The sequence below is a fragment of the Ostrea edulis genome, chromosome 4 (genome assembly GCF_947568905.1).
Source record: "Ostrea edulis chromosome 4, xbOstEdul1.1, whole genome shotgun sequence".
Classification (NCBI taxonomy): domain Eukaryota; kingdom Metazoa; phylum Mollusca; class Bivalvia; order Ostreida; family Ostreidae; genus Ostrea; species Ostrea edulis.
The window spans coordinates 48,348,814-48,370,533 of NC_079167.1; the positions used below are offsets into that span (position 1 = coordinate 48,348,814).

General features: G+C 37.5%; 1 protein-coding gene across 1 annotated transcript in view; it reads left to right on the forward strand.

Moving 5' to 3' along the window:
* The first annotated feature begins 494 nt into the window (after nucleotides 1-494).
* LOC125668655 (enoyl-CoA hydratase, mitochondrial-like) overlaps nucleotides 495-21,720 on the forward strand; it is a 53,277-nt gene continuing 32,051 nt past the window's right edge. Inside the window, exons 1-3 of the mRNA XM_048902981.2 lie at nucleotides 495-646; nucleotides 12,714-12,908; nucleotides 20,037-20,164. Coding sequence (XP_048758938.1) covers nucleotides 538-646; nucleotides 12,714-12,908; nucleotides 20,037-20,164 — 432 coding nt within the window. The 5' untranslated portion in view covers nucleotides 495-537. The remainder of the gene's footprint in view (nucleotides 647-12,713; nucleotides 12,909-20,036; nucleotides 20,165-21,720) is intronic.

The following is a 21,720-nucleotide window of genomic DNA, read 5'->3' on the forward strand; positions in this document are numbered from 1 at the left end:
TTTGATTAAATGTTTTCCGTTCCGCGTTTTCTTCCCACCGGACTCATTCTCTTTTTAATTCATTATGTCTGTGTCGAAAGTATTTCAGCGCATTTTTTTTTCCAGCGAATACTCATCAACCTGTTTAAAACATAATCTGATTTCATATTATTTGATGGAATAATTACAAAGAAAATCAAAAAAATATTTTCACCAACCCATCTATCCATTTTATCTATTTTTTCGAAAATGAAATAAAAATTAAGGCCCTATATCAAAAAATGCACTCAATAATATCGCATGCAAATTTCTTTTATCTACCTCTCCTCTACAACATAGATTAACCACATTTGAGTAGGCGACATTTCAAGTTTAATAATTTATACTTTTGGTTTTTTTTAATTGTGTGAATCAATTTGGACATAAAGATTGTTCCCGAGAAGTATGAAGTTATTCTATTCGCCGGTTTTGATATTATGTATAAAACATCGCAATCCAGGACCATCGGGAGTCAGGAGTTGGCAGTACTAGATTTACCGCCTGCCCTATATATTCGAAATGGCTTGCTTTAGGTCAGGTGCCCGTCTCTGCAGACAAGTTTTATTCAACAGTTCGTCTTCTCCTAAATTATCTACATTTTTCATGTCACCAAGATGGATATCATCAGGTAATTTATTTGCAAATATCTTAAGTTTATGATGTCAATGCTCCTTTTAAACAGAATACAAAGTTTTGATTAATAACCCACAAGGGTCACCGGTATTTCGAATTTCCTCGGTAATTCGAACTTCCACCAAGAATTCAATCTCTACCCAGAGTTATCGTTCCCGTTCAGTAGATCTAATACCTTTGTCAACGTCTGAAAAGTATATGTCATAATCTACTGTAACTAACTTAGCATATCAAACTGTAATGATCAGTCTGATGATAATAGCGAGCCAGCACGAAGTGCTGGCTCGTACTGCGAGCTCTAATGACTAGAGCGCGGGAAATACTAAGTAATCCGAGCTAAATCCAAACCTCTAACAAGAAAAATTTTTTGACGCCAATCCCAGAAGTCCCTTGTCAAAAATGGCTGAGATCTCGCAAAGTCACACCTTGGAATATGATTGTGAACTTACGTGGATTTTCATCCTAATCTTGTGGTCTCCTAGCTCCAAAATTCAGTGCACCATTAGCATTTGATTAGGTGAAATGTTTAATGAAGTGCAATATTTATGAAAGGCAGGCTAAGATGATGTGTGACGTCATGTCTACGTTTCGACGTACGTCATAATAAGACGGACAGTGGCGGATCTAAATACGTACTTGTTTAAAAGTCATACTACCAGGACAATATTGAATATACATGTACGTAAACATTAGGCATACGTAGTATGACATCGAATACAAATTGTTTATAATCTATTGCAAACCACAAATCTCTCAATTCTCAATTTTAGATGTACATATACATGCTCAATAGTTGAATTTGAATCCAGGATCATGACATCGAAGAAATAGACAACTTTACATACTTAGGTACCATCATAAGTAAAGACAATGGAACATCAAAAGACATAACATCGAGAATACGGAACTTTCGGGATGTGCCAGAACAACCGATTATATTTGACTTTTATACACCACGGTCACGTGATAATAACCAATTGTAGGGCAAAGTTGACATTGATACAAATTGTGTTTCGCTATCAGTCGGCCTGTAAAGAGCTATAGCGATGTCCTATGATGACAATCCAAGTCACTATTTGTGCTTAATACCTGGGAGTAAGTTAGATGAAAGGGAAAAGGCGTATTTAGATGCGTATCATTGGATGCAAGGCGTGAAGTTTTACCGACATCCTCAAGATATTCCCTTTTTTATTTCCCTCGCCAACTCACATAATTTAATCAAATGCATTTTCCTATAAAATGGTTGCTACCAGTAGTGATTCCTTACTTTCGAAGATAGCATTTAAATGCAGGAATTTGATAGTAAATGAAGTATTCCATGCTTGTTTACTTAGTTGTTATTGTAATCCGGAAGTGACATGCCATACAAATTACGTTCAACGCGCGATAAAAGTCAGAGTGGATCCGTATCTCGAAAGTCCCGTATTAGCAAGGCAAGATCAGCTTTTTGTCAGTTAAGACCTTTAATATGGAGATCAGGAAAAGTTTCCCTTGAAACTAAAGTAAAGATATATAGCAGTAATGTCAAGTCCATATTACTTTATGGAGCAGAGTGCTGGAAACTTGTTCAGAGCGACCTTAAGAAGCTGTCATCCTTCCATAACACCTGCCTTAGGAGAATCCGCAAAATCTATTGGCCGAAAAAGATCTCTAATAAAGACCTATGGAGTAAAACATCTCTAAAGAGCATCCAATTAGAAATTAGAAATTAAACAACGCAGATGGAGGTGGCTAGGGCACGCCATGAGAATGAACAAAGCATGCCCAGCAAATATTTGCTCTCAGATGGACTCCTGAAGGGAAAAGAAAGGGGGGAAGACCAAAAGAAACCTGGTGAAGAATGATAGATGAAGAGTTGAAAGAGATGGGACTAACCTGGAAAGAAGCAGAAAAGAAGGCAAGGGACAGACAAGTGTGGCAGGAGCTGATTTCAGCCTTATGTGCAGACATGCACGAAGAGGATTAAGTAAGTAAGTAATAGTTGAAATTATCATTATATTGAAATGCGTTTTATGTTCCAAGGCAGTGCTGTTTCCACAGTTTTACAAACTTGAAAGGTTTAATGTTTGGGCATTTTTATCATAAATTAGTAACTTGAAAAGGTTGAGAGTAGAGAAAAGGAAAGTACAGGCAGTCGACTGCTGAGAGCATAAAGTTCAGAACAAGTCGTGCATCAAAGGTTAAGCAAGTCACAGTGAAGGCAGCAGAAATAAAATGTATATTCACTGTATAGCATAAAAATATTTCTATTACATTATAATGCATACATATTTTAATGATTTTTAATATAAAACCATGGGAGAAAACTAAAATGGCCTAGCTGTTTCAGCTACCTAATTTCAGTCATGTTATGATAATTAGGCAGATAGATATTGTTTAAATTGAACCTGATCAAATCATGAACATTACAAAATATGTACATACATGTACATGAAGCTGTGCTCGCTCAAACGGTAGCACCGTTAACATATTATCTAAGGAAATCAAACACTTGTCTGAATTTTTTTAAAAGCAGGAGATGGTAAATATGAGATACCTGAGTGAATAAAAAGGTTTATATAAATATTCATTCATTCAATAATGCTAGAATAATGTAGTGGAGTGCAAAATATCTGAAGGCATGCACAGTGCAGTAAATTGCTTCGGCTTATCCTAAGGTACTCACCGTATTCGGTATCAAGTTGTACGCCTCGGAGACTGAGAACGTCGTTTCTGGCCGGGGTCCGTGTTACAACTGGTTGCAGGGTGCCTCGGATACTCGGATGACCAGTGCTCATATATTGCTCACAGGGTCAGTAATCTGACCGTTGCTTACTATTAAAATACACAGGTAATATAGAGTATTAGCCTGTTTCTGAAAACCCCCGATATTATTTAGCTATACTACATTCCTCCCCGTTTTAAAGAATCCCGTTTATTAGCTTAAATCAACATAAATGAGGCTTTGATTAAATAATTAAAAATTCACTATAGCCTACTTTAACAAAACATATGTACAATAAGGACTGCTTTATTCTACTGACATAAATCAGGTGATCCGACTAATGACAGTACATATTGGATAAAGCGCATAACTACTTCAAACATAATAATAAAATAACGATAATACAATTAATGCAGGATATATACAAGTCTATATATACAAATGTACACAACTGATTCAAATATGTAGCATAACAGTGATAACTTGAATTTGGATTTATATGTAACTTTTTAAAGAAACAACCAAATTCTGAATAAAAATGTCATTCCCCCTGTCATTCAAATATACCCCATCCCATCTGAATGAATAGTAATAATTTTGTCTAATCTGCTCATGAACAATATAATTGTCCACCCTTTTTCATCACAAAATTTGAAATGTCCAATTATTTCTCATCTCTCTTCCCCCTCTGTCAAAAAACAACAACCCCATATTTGCCTGTTCAAATATTTGAAATAGACTGAATAGTGAAAAAAAAAAAAAACCTTAAAGGGACTGGTTCACGATTTTTGAAAAACATGTTTTTCATTTTTGATGTTAAACATTAAAAATATAACTGATTTAATAATGACAGCCAAAATTTTAACCTTCTGAACGCAAGAATAAAAGCAATATTTTAGCCTTAAATATGTGTTATGTAAACAAAGACTCGAGTCTTTTTATGCATACAAACAAACCAGTGAAATGTTAATTTTGTAATAGAAAGCATCTTAATTTTGCATAGTCACAAATTTGAACTTTTAGATGATACATTTTACCCAAAGAATGCTTGAAATGTGAAAGATATAATAAACTTAGATCGATATCCATTTTTTTAAAAAATTCGTAAACAATAACATACCGCAATCTTTGTTTACAAAACAAATAATAAACTCTCTAAAATGGCCTTCTGTGATAATGTATAACCTTAATTTTTATGTGAAATCTTTTAAACACATTAGACAATAGATTTTGATCATTAAAAGTGAAAAACAAAATTTGGGGGGAAATTGTGAATCAGTCCCTTTAAAAACAATGTTGAATATTTTACCCGAAACAAAACATACCTCTGTAAATTGTAAATTTTTTGTAACCATTTTAACTACTTCTATGCGTTGAACAGAACCAATACAGACGAGACGACAAAATGTTGACTTGTTAAAACATTAAACAGTTACAAAATATAATACACATAATCGTCCAGATATCGTGATTTCCGCTTTGTTCCTACCACAACGAGTAATCAGTTTGAGTCGGATGATCCGACAAAACTGCAAACTGAGAATCTGGATTTCTAACTGCCATGTAAGGATTGTTTGGAGAAATGACTGAATGTGGACAAAGTGGTTCATGGTCTATGTTAAGTACTTGTATATTGCTGATATTTCTGGACATGGCATGTGTTTTTAGTTTTACAAACTGCATTGTATTTGGAGGTATGATACATGTAGTTTGTTTGTGTACTGATACCTTATTTATGTTGACTTGTTTGAATGCCTTTCATTTGTTTTACTGGTATCTCCTTAGTGTCAAATGAAACAATGCATGATTTAAGGCCAATAACTGTGTACATCAAGACCTTCCAAAAGTTATAGGCCAGATCATCAGATATAGCACAGACCACTATGTCCTGTTTCTGACTGAAATAACCAACTTCCAATCTCACTTGTTCAGCCATTCTACCAAATAGACCCTTCCCTGCACCTTTCAATTCAATGCATTCTGTCAACTTTGGTTGATGTTTAAGTTTGTTGTAAAACACTGTAATTTATGCAGCAGTGTCTTTTACAGCATTGATTTTGACATTTTCAATCCTTATAGGAATATGTATTGCTTTTCTGTGGTTTGGTTCTTTGTACATATCACGTTGTTTGACCTTAACTTTTACAGATTGGAGGTTTCCAACTTCAGCGTTGTTTAAATAAATATCATTGACCTTGAACTTCACCTTAGGAGGGAGCCTTTGTGTTTCTACTGTGTAGGTTGACGAATGCCCTACTTCCCCAATCTCTGGAAGTTTAAATTTCCGGTTGACCTACTTCGAGGTGATGGTGATCTGTTTCTTGACACTGAACATTCTCGAGCGAAATGACCCTCTTGTCCACAATCGTAGCATGTATTTGACCTTGTTGGACTTCTAGAGGGAGATGTACTATTCGCCCGAGTTGCACAATTAGGGGATGACTCGATGCTGTTCGACCTTGATTTTGGAAATGGTGTTGGCCTAATGACACTCAAAATTTCCTGAATTGCTGATTTGGTCTGTTTGCTTTCTTCCTCTATTCTTTTAATTCTTAATTCTAAACTTGTCATTTGCAGATTTGTTTTTGAACTTTCTTGTGCACTGTAAAGTGCTCTAGTTTTTAGTTTTTCGTCATCACTAACCAAATTTTCAAAAGTTACTCATTTTATCTCATTTCTTTTACTTCCTAATATGATTCTCTGATTTGTTATTGCACTTTTTAGGAATTGTATGGCTTCATCTAGGGTTGTTGGATTTTTATCCAATGCAGTTAAAGCTGCCTGTTTGTTTGAACAACCCTTTAAAAATGCATCAACTGCCAAAGTCTGAATACAGTGATCCGGGGTATTCGGATACCCATCTGTAGCCATTTCCCTAACCCTTTCTGCGAATTCTTCAAGAGTTTCGTCACCATTCTGATGTACATCTTGTAACTGATGCTTAATTATGTGTGGTGGATCTTTCATACTAAACCTCTCAATCATTTTTTGCACCAAGGTTTGGAAATGGTTTTGATCATATACTGGATGAGTGCTGAAATATTTAAGGGCCTTGTCTCGCAAACATTCAATTAAATTGTCTAATTTCTGTTCGTCATTCCATTTATACCTCCTAGCTATGTGTGAAAATTGGGTATAAAATGGGTGCCAATCTGATTTCCCATCAAAAGTTGATATTTTGTGGGGACTCGGACCCTCGTACTTTCTTTGTGAACTAAGTCTGTCCTCACTTTTCCATCTTTATCCTACCATCATGCTCCTGTTTGAATCGTTTACCATATATACCCCATGGAGCCAACTGATCAACAAAGGAAAAATTGAGACCCCCCCCCCCCCTTCTCGATCTCTAAAACTTCTCTATCCCATGATTCCACCCTTTTCTTCAGAAATGCACTTGAAGGTTTCTCCCTGTGTCTAATTTCTCTCTCTAACTTGAGCTCAAACTCCATTTGGGCCTCTCTTAGCTGCTCTCTATATTGTAATTCTAATTCTCTAATCCTGTTCTTACAACTCTCAGACAAAGACTCTTTCATCACTCTCATTTGTTCATCTCTCATTTCTAACTCTTTCTCGGCAGCACCCATTTGTAAGGAAATTCGTTGATTTTCCTGTTTTTCGGCACAGTATAATTTTCTTAATACTCTTACTTCATTTGTGAGTTGTTCTACAGATAATTCTTTTTGTTGTATTTCAAAGTTGATTTTACCCTCTTCTAACAGGGGGTCCCAAATTGTACTGGGTATTGTTGGCAACATTTTGACATCTTCTAAAGTAAGGGCACCTTTTTCTTCTCGTATTGATATCAATGTTTGTGCTCTTTTATCACCAATGTTTTGAATTGATTTTAGTTGTTCCAAAGAAGCTGTGTTTATATTAATTGAGAACATTGTTATTTACGCGGAAATACGGGGGGAAAAAGGGGGGGTGTATAACGATGAAAATTTAATACGATATTTATGTCAGATGCTCCGACCTAAATACGTATTAAGCAAAATATATTCGAGGGAATGAATGAACAAAAACTATTGCAGAAAACAGGGAAAAAGAATAAATGTAAATTTTGGCGCGATTTTCAATACAGGAAAAAAAACAACTAAAAAACCTACGCTAATTACGAATGAAGTTGAAAATTGTAAATACACTCCACTAAGATTCTATGATCCCACTTCTGACACCAATGTAGTGGAGTGCAGAATATCTTAATGCATGCACAGTGCAGTAAATAGCTTAGGCTTATCCTAAGGTACTCACCGTATTCGGTATCGAGTTGTACGCCTTGGAGACTGAGAACGTCGTCTCTGGCCGGGGTCCGTGTTACAACTGGTTGCAGGATGCCTTGGATACTCGGATGACCAGTGCTCATATATTGCTCACAGGGTCAGTAATCTGACCGTTGCTTTGTATTAAAATACACAGGTAATATAGAGTTGTAGCCTGTTTCTGAAAACCCCCGATATTATTTAGCTATACTACAATAATCATGGAATTCGTTGTTTTTGTGAACCTACTCTAAGATTTAAAGCTTAAAACTAAAACTTGTAAAATTATTATTTATGATACAATAGGTAAAAATAAGTTTTGCCAAGAATCTTTACATCTAGACATTGACAGAGGTGTTGTAGCATAGCGTAATACGCCCTCTGGTGAGAGATTGCCAAATATTCATATTGCATCATATTAATCATGCTCTATTTGTAGAATAATCTTCCGATAACTGAATCCTCGGGTCTTGGAAGATAGATCCACGAAATAAAGTTGTAAGATGTTGCTGAATTACCACTTTTCAATATGGAGTCCGCTCTGACTCTCCCCCGCGAATGTCACAATATAAAAGCGGGGGTAAGAGTCGGAGGAATTTCCCACAGATTATTAATGTTGTAGTGGTCCTGGAGGTACTAGGCTCGAATTGCCCCGCCACCTTCGGAGGTCAGCAGGTTAGTACCACTATTGATACAGCTGCTGACATTACTATTATCTCAGAGGTTTTTACAAGACACTGATGCCTCGGCCGGAGATAATTAGAGATACCAATGTCTGATTAGCTGGTGAGGGGGCGGGTATGACTGCTCAGTATTTGGGAAGCCTTGATTTGCGAATCGGAGATTTTGATTTTGTACACCCAATATATGTTGGTCCTTTACAAGATGACATGTTAGGAATATACTTCCTGTGGGCACAGGGTGCCGAAGTTTCTTGTGAAGCAGGAACGCTGAAGGTCAGAGGCATAGAGACAACTTTTAAACTGAGTACTGAGGTGTCAGTGCCAGTACTCGATGTAGTGTCAACCTGCAGAGTGCGAATTTCTTCACACAGTGCACAGATAATTGAGTTCAACTTGAGCATTGATATGCCCGAGTTTATCCTGGAGGCTGCCATTGCTTTCCCACCTGGAATAGTAGCTTCATGAACTTATAATGCCACAGGACAACGAGCTTAATTATGTGTGCTTAACCAGACAGGCAGAAGTTACATTGATAAGATTGGTAGTAGTACCAAAGTAGGAGAAGCAGTCCCTGCTGTGTCGGTAGAATGTACCGACCCCACGGTGTGCCGTGTATCAGTTCAGGGAGGAAACAAATATAAACATATAGCCCTGCTCCTGCAAAATCTGGAGAGCGTGCCAATGGAGGTTAAATCTGAGGCAGTAGATCTGGTTAAGGAGTTTGCTGATGTCTTTGCTGTTAATGATCTTGATCTGGGGAACGTTTGTGAGATTGAGCATCGCTTAGATACTGGTGATGCACGTCCCGTTAAGCAGCAAATGTGCCGCACCCCTGCTGTGTTCCAGGGGGAGGAGAAAAGTCATCTGGACAAATGCTTAGAGCCATAGTCATCCAGTCATCTTCCTCAGATTGGGCGTCAGCACCAGTTCTTGTACGGAAGAAGGATGGGAATGTCCGCTGGTGTGTGGACTACAGGGCCTTGAATAAAGTCACGTACCCTCTGCCGCTAATAGAGGAGTGTATGGACACCTTAGTGGGGAAACATTGGTTTTCAAAGTTGGACACCAATGCAGCCTATTGGCAGGTTAAAATCCATCCAGAAGACCAGAAAAAGACAGCTTTTATTATGAAGAATGGATTATTTGAATTTACAAGGATGGGCTTTGAACTGTGCGATGCCCCTGTGATCTTCGCTAGGGCCATCAACTCATGTTGCACAGATTGAATTGGAAAAATTGTTCTATCATTCCTGTACGATGTCTTGGTGCTGGGGGCTTCAGCACAAGCTCATTTAGCGAACTTGTGACAGGTATTTGAGCGGTTCTGAGAGTATGGCTTGAAGTTTAAACCTCGGAAGTGTGAACTGTGCAGAATCAAAGTCAAGTTCTTAGGCAGAATAGTTAGCGAGTCAAGATGGGGAACCAGTATATCGAGGCAGTCCGCGACTGGCCTGTACCATGTGATGTGAAGGGTGTTGAGTGATTTCTGGGATTTACCAACTACCATTGCAGTTTTATTCCCCAGTTTTCTCATATTGCTGCTCCTTTATAAATGTGGTTTTCGGTGGGAAGCCTAGCAACAAGACGCAATAATATAGACAAACTTGTTTGTTCAATGACAAAGCCTTCAGTATTAAGAATACCGAACAGTCAAGGTCGCTTCATTCTGGACATGGACGCCTCAGATCATGCCATAGGCGGGGAATTGAGTCAAGTTCAGAATGAAAAGGAAGAACAATTGGCTATGACAGCACAGTGCAATCAGCAGAACAGTGGCAGTACTGCACTATCCGCCAAGAGTTACTGGCGGTAATAAAGTTTACTCGTCAATTCTGCCATTATCTGCTGGGCAGGGAATTCACAGTCAAGACCGATCATCACAGCCTTGTCTGGCTGATGAATTTCAAACATCACCAGAGACGGTGAAGGGCTGCAAAATTTAGGCCTATGCTCGACGGCCTTTGAGTAGGGAGGGATCTTTATCGTGCCACACCTGCTGTGACACGGGGTCTCGGTTTTTGCAGTCTTATCCGAAGGACCGCCCCAAGCAAGGGGTACTGAGGAACTATTTTTAACCCGGATCCTCACAAAAGAAATAGTATTATTATGATGCTTGTGGAAATATGAATTGGTCCCCCGTTCCATTCAACTTTCTGATGCTCCCGTAATTTACTTCCACATATTGAACATGGATCATTGTAAAACTTTTACATACATGAATAGTCAATGTACCTCACAGACATGTACAATGCAATTGACATGCTCTCATCCGCCAAAATGTTGTGTGTTCTCCAATCGATTTTTCTAAAGCTTGAATCATCTTTAGCCCCCCCCCCCTTTTTTTTTAATGCAAAATTTGACCGCAGCTGATAAGAACGCCCTGGAAGAAAGCGATATAGGACATTCATATCGCCATGTAAAAATCAAACAGATATCGTAAAAATACCACATTTCGGAAAATGGATGCGTTGTTCCGCATTTACATTTGATTGTGACGTAGGCCGAGTATAGGTCTACTTTAAATCAACCATAGAAATACATTCTTAGATGTTGAGATTTAAACAGGCAAGAGGCCCATGGGCCACATTGCTCACCTGAGTAATTTAGGCCCTGGAACTTATAAAAACTGTACTGTATAAAACTTGAGAAAGCATCATCAGACATTGATATCCAAGATGCAATGTTAAATCTTGAACTCACAAAACATGCCAACTTTGCTACATCAAATCACAAAAAATATGCATGATACATGGATGTAATTACTATTTATAGTAAGTACATACCTTATAGGGTATTAGGGCATAAAATTACTAACTTCTGTAAATGGGCCAAATTTGACTCTTAGTGTACCTTCTTTTGCTTTTACTTTTGTCCCCATCTCTTACTTGTCACATTCCTAACATCTCTTACTTGTCACATTCCTAACATCTCTTACTTGTCACATTCCTAACATCTCTTACTTGTACACAGTTGTGACACATCCCTAACATCTCTTACTTGTACACAGTTGTTGTGACACACCCCTAACATCTCTTACTTGTACACAGTTGTGACACATCCCTAACATCTCTTACTTGTACACAGTTGTTGTGACACATCCCTAACATCTCTTACTTGTACACAGTTGTTTTGACACATCCCTAACATCTCTTACTTGTACACAGTTGTTTTGACACATCCCTAACATCTCTTACTTGTACACAGTTGTGACACATCCCTAACATCTCTTACTTGTACACAGTTGTGACACATCCCTAACATCTCTTACTTGTCACATCCCTAACATCTCTTACTTGTACACAGTTGTTGTGACACATCCCTAACATCTCTTACTTGTACACAGTTGTGACACATCCCTAACATCTCTTACTTGTCACATCCCTAACATCTCTTACTTGTACACAGTTGTGACACATCCCTAACATCTCTTACTTGTACACAGTTGTGACACATCCCTAACATCTCTTACTTGTACACAGTTGTTGTGACACATCCCTAACATCTCTTACTTGTACACAGTTGTTGTGACACATCCCTAACATCTCTTACTTGTACACAGTTGTTTTGACACATCCCTAACATCTCTTACTTGTACACAGTTGTTTTGACACATCCCTAACATCTCTTACTTGTACACAGTTGTGACACATCCCTAACATCTCTTACTTGTACACAGTTGTTTTGACACATCCCTAACATCTCTTACTTGTACACAGTTGTGACACATCCCTAACATCTCTTACTTGTACACAGTTGTTGTGACACATCCCTAACATCTCTTACTTGTACACAGTTGTTTTGACACATCCCTAACATCTCTTACTTGTACACAGTTGTGACACATCCCTAACATCTCTTACTTGTACACAGTTGTTTTGACACATCCCTAACATCTCTTACTTGTACACAGTTGTGACACATCCCTAACATCTAATAGAGCTACAGCCTGCACTCTTTCTTTGATTTTATTGACAAGCCTACAAGATGTCTGATTTTTCACTGAAATGGTCATTTTGTTTCATGATGTATTAGACATTCTGTTTACATCACTCCATAGTACCACTAGAGAATAAGGAACGCTAACTGCTGATATGATTAGACAAAATGCTTGAGTATTTATTGCCAATGAAAATTTCAGATAGAAATTTATGTATTTTGATATTTATATACAGAACAATATTTTTGAACACCCTTCACATTGTAATTGAAATACCTGTAGCATACTAGGAGGGAGGAGCTTGAAGTGCCTCCCCTCCTAAATATGATGTTGTAGCATATATGCATATGTATCAGTATAAAGATGAGTATTTGTGATGAGTCCCTGAATCAATCTTTTATCATTGTTGTCATCAACAGATTTTGCCAAGTACTAATAGTTGAAGTAGTTCCAGTCAATACTGATAAATTGTTTTACAGGAAAGTATGAATACTTAATAGTGGAAAAGAAAGGAGAAAAGAGCAATGTTGGATTCATTCAACTCAACAGACCAAAAGCATTAAATGCCCTTTGTGCGGGTCTCATGTCTGAAATGGATCAAGCAGTGAAGGGTTTTGAATCAGATGCTGACATTGGTTGTATTGTTTTAACAGGCAGTGAGAGAGCATTTGCAGGTATGTTCTGATGTCTCCCCTCTTACAGGGGGAGACTTAGTGTTTTTGTACTTTCTGTCAGTCTGTCCATCTGTCTGTCAGAAAATCTTGTGCACTCATTTCCTCCTGTATGGATTATCCAAAGACTTGAAACGTTGTACAATGCTTCATTGTCATTTGTAGATGTGCATATTGTCAGGACAGGAGGATCCAATTATTTTCCTAAAAGTTATATACATCTGTAGGATCTTAGAGGGGTGGAGGATGTAAAATAGCTTGTGAACACTTCTTCTCCTATATGGCTTATCCAACAGGTTCGAAACTTTGTACAATGCTTCATTGCCATTTGTAGATGTGCATATAGTCAGGACAGGAGGATCCATTTGATGTCCTTAAAGTTATAGTAGATCTAAGAGGGGTGGAGAGTGTAAAGGCTTACCAGATAACCTTGAAATTTTGTACAGTACTTCATTATTTACATTGTTCTGACCAGGGATCTAATATTTTCTGACAATTTACAGTGAACAAGGGTATGTTCACTTTCCTACTGGTACTTCAGCATAACAGTCATTATTTTTGTATCATATACAACAATGACATTGGTCACATAGATGTTGAATCTTCCTCAATGCACTAAGTGCAGTTCATGATGTCTATGATCCTGCTTATGCTTTCTCCCCCATACTATGCAGTACATTTTGGGGAGGGGTTGTAATTCGGAACACTTTCAATTTGGGGAGCTGGGGGGAGACATCTATTATGCCTCGCCATGAATATGGCTGGGGCATATAGTGTTTTCATGTCTGTCTTCCATCCTGCCGTCTGTCCTTCCGTCACACTTTGCATTTAGTACAGTTTCAATGAAACTTCATCAAACTTTATATTCTAATACATATTGGTGACATCTATTCAGCTGCATCAATATTTTTTTTACCTTGACATTTCCCTATTTGGTGTTTAGCTCAGTTTCAAAGCAACTATCGACAATATTTTAATGAAAACTCTTACACTGATACATATAAGTAGTAGCTATTCAACTGTGACATTTTTTTTAGCTCACCTGAGCTAAAAGCTCAAGTGAGCTTTTCTGATCACCCATAGTACGGCGTCCATCCGTCTGTACACTTTTAACATTTTTGACTTCTTCTCAAAAACCACTGGGCCAATTTCAACCAAAGTTGGCACAAAGCATCCTTAGGTAAAAGGAATTTTAAATTGTTAAAATAAAGGGCCAGGCCACCTTCCAAGGGGAGATAATCAAGAAGAGGTAAAAATAGAGTAGGGTCATTAAAACATCTTCATTCAAGAACCACTGGGCAGAAAAGATGAAATTTATAGATAAGCTTTATTAGGTAGTGCAGATTCTAAATTGTTAAAAGCATGGCCCCCAGGGGTTAGATGGGGCCACAATAGGGGATCAAAGTTTTACATACAAATATATAGGAAAAATCTTTAAAAATCTTCTTCTCAAGAACCACTGAGCCAGAAAAGCTGAGATTTATATGAAAGCTTCTTGATATAGTGCAGATTCAAGTTTGTTAAAATCATGGCCCCCGGGAGTCGGATGGGGCCACAATAGGGGATCAAAGTTTTACATACATATATATTGGATAAATCTTTAAAAATCTTCTTCTCAAGAACCAGTGAGCCAGAAAAGCTGAGATTTATATGAAAGCTTCCTGATATAGTGCAGATTCAAGTTTGTTAAAATGATGACCCCCGTGGTCGGATGGGGCCACAATAGGGGATCAAAGTTTTATATACAAATATATGGAGAAAATCTTTAAAAATCTTCTTCTCAAGAACCACTGAGCCAGAAAAGCTGAGATTTATATGAAAGCTTCTTGATATAGTGCAGATTCAAGTTTGTTAAAATCATGGCCCCCGGGAGTCGGATGGGGCCACAATAGGGGATCAAAGTTTTACATACATATATTTGAAAAATCTTTAAAAATCTTCTTCTCAAGAACCAGTGAGCCAGAAAAGCTGAGATTTATATGAAAGCTTCCTGATATAGTGCAGATTCAAGTTTGTTAAAATGATGACCCCCGTGGTCGGATGGGGCCACAATAGGGGATCAAAGTTTTATATACAAATACATGGAGAAAATCTTTAAAAATCTTCTTCTCAAGAACCACTGAGCCAGAAAAGCTGATATTTACATGAAAGCTTCCTAACATAGTACAGAGTTAAGTTTGTTCAAATCATGGCCCCCTGTGGTAGGATGGGGCCACAATAGGGGATCAAAATTTTACATACAAATATATAGGGAAACTCTTTAAAAATTTTCTTCTCAGGAACCAGTGAGCCAGAAAACTGATATTTGAAAGCTTTCTGACATAGTGCAGATTCAAGTTTGTTCAAATCATGGCCCCAGGGGGTCGGATGAGGCCACAAGTAGGGGGGGGGTCAAAGTTTTACATACAAATATATAGGAAAAATCTTTAAAAATCTTCTCAAGAAGCATTGGACCAAAGAAGTTCACTTTACATGAAAGCTTTCTGACATAGTGTTGATTCAAGTTTGCAAAAACCATGGCCTCCAGGGGTAGGTTGGGGCCATAATATGGACTACGGTTTTACATGCCAATATATATTGGAAAGTCTTCTGATATGGACCAAGGTGACTCAGGTGAGCGATGTGGCCCATGGGCCTCTTGATTACCTTCCTTGTGACCTTGACTTCACTATTTGCTATTTGGTGTTTAGCTCTGCAGTTTCAAAGCAATTAATGAAGAATTTTTTTCCTCCTTTCTGAATATGGCTGGGGCATATAGTAGAGGAGCGGATTTATAAGTCTAATTCTAATTAGAATAGTAGAGGAGCGGATTTATAAGTCTAATTCTAATTAGAATAGTGTTTGTTATGTCCATTTATGATATCCATGTATATAAATCAGGATCAGCATTTCATGAGAGTATAATTTTTATGCCCCCACCACAAAGTGGTCGGAGCATATAGTTTTACCCTTGTAACAACATCCATTTTCCCAGACTTTTTTTTCTAAATGTTTGCAGGTGTATATTGATGAGTCACAGATCGAGTATGAGGTTTGTTCCAGTTCGTTGATTTTTGATGGAATTGTGCCCCATTATCGTAGAAAAATTAATGTATTTATTTTATGGCTATCAAAACATATGAAGGATTGTTGTTGAGTTCTTCATTGTTCTAAATGTGAGTAATGTGTAACATACAATCTGAATACCACATTCATTGCTATACTTTGATGGATTTCCTACATTTGACTTTACTGCAGGCAGGGGCATTCGTGTTGTGCCGACACAACTAGTTTGGTTTTTTAGTAATCATAATCATATGGCCATATGTCTGGTGTGCGGTGTGCATCAACTTTTTGGAAAAAGGGCTATATCTCAAGAACTCCTTGGCCAATTTTTGTCAAATTTGTCACAGGGTATCCTTGGCCCAAGGGCTTTCATTTGCACTAAAACTAGGGTTGTGACCCTTTAACAAGGGGAGATAATTAGGAAAATGCAAACAAAAGTAGTGGTTGCTAAAAAATCTTCTTCTCAAGAACCACTGGGCAAATTATCACCAAACTTATTATGCATAAGGATGAGGATAGGTTGTAGATAAAAAAAAAAAAACTGTTCAAGGCATCATCCTGGGGCAAAGGGTGTGGTCTCAAGGTCACTTCAAAGTTGACCTTAAATTTTGTTTTGTTAAAACTTTGATATTTTGCTTAGTATAAGGACTAGGATCATCAAATTTTGTCAGTTGATGCATCTTAGGACCTAATATCATGTTGTCTCAAAAGTAGGTCATGGTGACCTACTTTTTGAATTTCGCAGGTAATTATTATTAAATGGATTTTGATGCATATCTTGGACACTTTTGAGCCTATGATCATCAAAAGTTGTCAGTTGATGGATCTTGGGACCTTGAACTGCATCATGTGAAAAGTATGTCACCATGACCTACTTTCTGAATTTTATGGCTAATCATTTATGAATACCTTTTAGGTTGTTATTTCAGATACCGAGAGGTTTAGAATCATCAAACCTTGTAAGTTGATGGGTCTTGAGTCTTCAGAGTGTGTCGACCAAAAAGCAGGTCACTGTGACTTACTTTTGGAATTTGATGTCTATATCTGAATATTTCAGATACTATTTGACTTCAATTATCAAACTTTGTCAGTTGATGCATCTTGAGTCTTTGGAGTGTGTCGACCAAAAAGTAGGTCACCGTGGCCTTCTTTTGGAATTTGACGGCTATATTTGAATACTATTTGACTTGTCAGTTGATGCATCTTGAGTCTTCAGTGTGTCGACCAAAAGTAGGTCACGGTGACCTACCTTTGGACAGTTACATTTAAATTTTCAGGTACTATTTGACTTAACATCATCAAACTTTGTTAATTGATGAATCTTGGTTAGTGAGAATTTTTGCCTGTTCTACAATGTATCAGAAGAGCAATTCTATGCCCATGGGCCTCTTGTTTTTCTTTGTTAGAGGTAATTTTGAATAATGATACCCTTTCTACTTTTCAAGGCAACATTTAACCAATGCAAAATTGCTATTCATCTTTATAGCAATTTTCTTAGAATTTTGGTAAATTTGAATAATATTCAGAGTGAAATGAATGGGTGATACTCGAGTCAAAAAGTTTAAAGATTAAAAAAAAAACCATTTTGATAAAAGGTGACATTTTGTTAGCTCACCTGAGCTGAAGGCTTAAGTGAGCTTTTCTGATCAAAATTTGTCGTCAGTGTCATCATCGGTGTAAACTTTTCATCTTCTCCAGAACCACGGGGTCAATTTCAGCCAAACTTAGCACAAAGCATCCTTGAGTGAAGGGCCTTCAAGTTTGTTCAAATGAAGGGCCATGCCCCCTTCAAAAAAGGGAGATAATCACAAAAATGCAAAAATAGGGTGGGGTCATTTAAAAATCTCAACAAGAACCACTGGGTCTGAAAAGTTCAAATTTACACGGAAGCTTTCTTTACAGTGCAGATTCAAGTTTGTTAAATTCATGGTGCCTAGGGATAGAGTGGGGCCACAATTGGTGATCAAACGTATAGGGAAAATTTTTAGATATGGGCCAAGATGACTCAGGTGAGCAATTTGGCCCATGGCCCTCTTGTTTTCATATTGTTTTACAAATGTCACATTGGGCGGGGCATTCATGTCTTATGGACATATTTCTAGTTTTTAATGAAAACAAATCATATTTTTATGATAAGATAGTTGGTGTGTTGATTTATGAATTTTTGCTTACATTTATTTATACATGCTATAAACAAGGTTTTCAGAATAGTTATATCTGCTTTTTAGATCACCTGAGATTATAGCTCAAATTAGCTTTTCTGATCACTTTTTTTCCGGTATCCATCTGTCCGTCCGTAAACTTTTAGCATTTGACATTTTCTCAAGAACTACAGGGCCAATTTAACCAAACTTGCCATAAAGCAATTATCCTTGGGTGAAGGGGATTTAAAAAAAAATTCAAATGAAGGGCCACACCCTTTTCAAAGGGGAAATAATAAGAAATGTTCTCAAGAACGACTGGACCAGAGAAGACAAAAACTGTTTTGAAAGCTTTTTAATGAGTGGAGATTCAAAATTGTTCAAATTATGGCCTCCAGGGTTAGGGTGGGGCCACATTAGGGGATCAAGTTTTTACATGGAGAGATATATAGGAAATGTCTTCTGAGGAGAACAGCAGGGTTAGTCCTATCAATAAGCAAGAATTCTCAGGTAGCAGAGTTCTTGAAATTTCTTTTGAAGTGTCAGACATTTGGTCTGACACTGTTAGAAATAGTGTCAGCCCAAACAAAATTTTGTCAATCCAGAAAAAAATGCATCGCTTTTGAGGTTTATATAAATTTTATTTAAAATCAACTACATGTGTAATTGTATTCAATCTCCATCTCAGCTATAAGTTTATAAAGTATCTTTTCATACCCTTTCTCATCTTCCTTACACTCTGAATGAATCTTCCTCACTTTCACTATTCGAGTCACTTTCTTGCTCTATTTCTCTCTCACCCTCCACTTCTCTCTCATCCTCCATTTTTCTCTTTATCCTGTATATTCCTCTCAACTTCTTTCTCATCTTCCTCTGCAATCATTGTAACTATACTCTTTCTCTCACTTTTGCCAGGGTGTAGTTGGTCTTTTGTCAGTTTCGACTTTGAGCAAATTGTGTCACCAAGCAGTAGGTAAAATCACTGCAAATAAAAGCCATTGTTTCCCAGATTGCCAGGCAGATTGAAACAATCGGTTTCTCATCTCCTTGTAGTTCCTCACAACTGATTCATCACGTTGAAGTTTCAATGTGTTGCCAGATTTAGCATCGGTTTGAAAATTTATGGGCCACATGGCCGCTATTTTTCCTGGTAAAAAATGGACTTCGATCCCAATCTTATATCAGCCATCAGGACCGATAATAAGTAACTTGTGTCGGACTTTACTACTTTTATTTAATCCGACATTACCGACGCTTTTCAAGAACTCTGAGGTAGTGTAGATTCAAGTTCATTCAAATCATGGCCCCAGGTGTAGGATGGGACTTCAACAGGGGATCAAAGTTTTACCTGGTAATATATGGGGGGGGGGGGATCTTCTCAAGACCAGCAGGACCATGACTAGTCATTTTAATATGCAAGCATCAATAGGTCATGTAGATTCCAATTTATTCAATTTCTTAGGTTAGGGTGGGGCCACAATAGGGGATCAAATTTTTACATGGCATTTAAGAATCTTCTTCTCATGACCAGCAGGTCCATGATTAGTCACATCAATATGCATTTAGCATATCAATATGCATTTAGCATCCTCAGATACTGCTGATTGGGGTTTCTTCAAATAGGGATTCAAAGTTTTACATGAGAAATATAGGAAATTTTAACACAGCCTTTTCAAGAGTAGCAGGGCAACACTAAATCATGTCAAGATGCAAACATTTTGAAGTTTTGTTGTTTTTTTCATGGACTCTGGGGTAAAATTGGGACAAAAATTGGGGATAAGATTTTACATAATACATGAACATAGTTGGAAAAATCTTAGGGTCATAGTATGGGGTCAAAATATGATATGGGATTAAAGACAGTAAAAATCTGATAAAGAACAGCAGGGTGAAAGTGACTCGGGTGAGCATTGTGGCTTATGGTCCTCTCAATTTGATGATTTAGCTGGAGCAGACATTAAGGAAATGCAGACAAAAGAATTTGCAGAGGTTTGGAAAGGCAATTTTTTGTGTGAATGGGATTCCTTGTCCAGGTGCTCAAAGCCAGTGATTGCAGCTGTTAATGGATTTGCGGTGAGTTAATTGCTGTATTGTTATTTTTAGCTCAATTATCCAGAGGTTCAAGTGATCTTTTATTGCATCCATATTCTTATCTGTCTAAAACTTTTCACATTTTTATACGCCCGTCATTAGACAGGATGTATTATGTTATGGCGATGTCCGTCTGGGGTCATGTTTTCCGGACTTTTTTCCATAACGTATGCATGTACAACTTTTAAATTTGGTCGCAATATCTCCCTCAAGAATTGTAAGAGTGAGTTTGCATTTCAGCTGGATTGGTCCATCCTTGACCTACTTTAGGGCTATAATTAGGTCAAACAGTTTTCCGGGGGTTTTTTCCCGTTACAGATACAGATATTGCCCTGAAATTTACACATAAGCTTCCTTTCAGAGGAATACAAGTTCAGTTGTTTGCATTTCAGCTGGATTGGTCCATCCTTGACCTTGACCAGGCTTTTTTTCATTACGGATACAGATATTGCCCTGATATTTACACAAAGGCTTCCTCTCAGAGGAGTACAAGTTCAGTTTTCATTTGAGGTTGATTGGTCCATCCTTGACCTACTTTTGGACGAAAAAAAGGTCAGACAGTTTTCCGGGCTTTTTTTTTTCATTACGGATACAGATATTGCCCTGATATGTAGTCAAAGGCTTCCTCTCGGAGGAAGACAGGTGCAGTTAACATTTCAGCTGGATTGGCATACATTAGGGGTAGAAGTATGTCAAACAGTTACCCAGATTTTTTTTGGAAGGTGGTCACAGGTATTGATCTGAAATTTATTCACAACCTCCCTTTCAGAGAAATACATAATCAGTTCACATTTCAAACATTTCAACTTAATTGGTGCACCATGACCTACTTTAGGGCTAAAAGTAGACTTTTTATCATCATAGATAGATATTGCACTGACATTTTGTTTCAACCTCACTCTCAGAGAAATACATAATCAGTTAACATGCCAGATGGATTGGTGCACCATGACCCACTTTAAGGCTTTCCTATTCAGAATGTGTGTTGTATCAATTATCGCAATTCACCTTTGAATTAGAACGCTTTACCCGATATAGTATTGCGTTGTGTGACGACACAATTGAATGAGACGATTGAACAATTTTAATGACATGTTTGATGTAATACAACAAGAGTTTTCATAGGCCGATTACAGCCCGCCCACTTTCTCGAGCGGATTCAGTGTAGCTGGAGAACTGTACATAGCTCTCTGAAAAGATCCACCTCTTATAAAAACCTTCGATTCACGGGTCACAAAAAGCTGCGGACGGTTGAGGCCTGAAATCGGTGTATTCTTGTGTTGCTGTCTCATAAACTCAATATAAAAAAATCTTAACATATTTTCCTACCATATACTTGCATCCAAACATACCTTCAAATATTCATTAAAGCCACACACCACCCGAAAACTCGCAGCTTCAAATGATTTCGTTTGTTGACGTAGCCATGTTAGGTAGCCGGTCAATTCGAACTCTGGCTATTGGTATCTATTCATAAAATCGGTTGTAAGTTATGTATTCGCTCTTCATTTATTATCAGCACGAATAATTAATAGAAA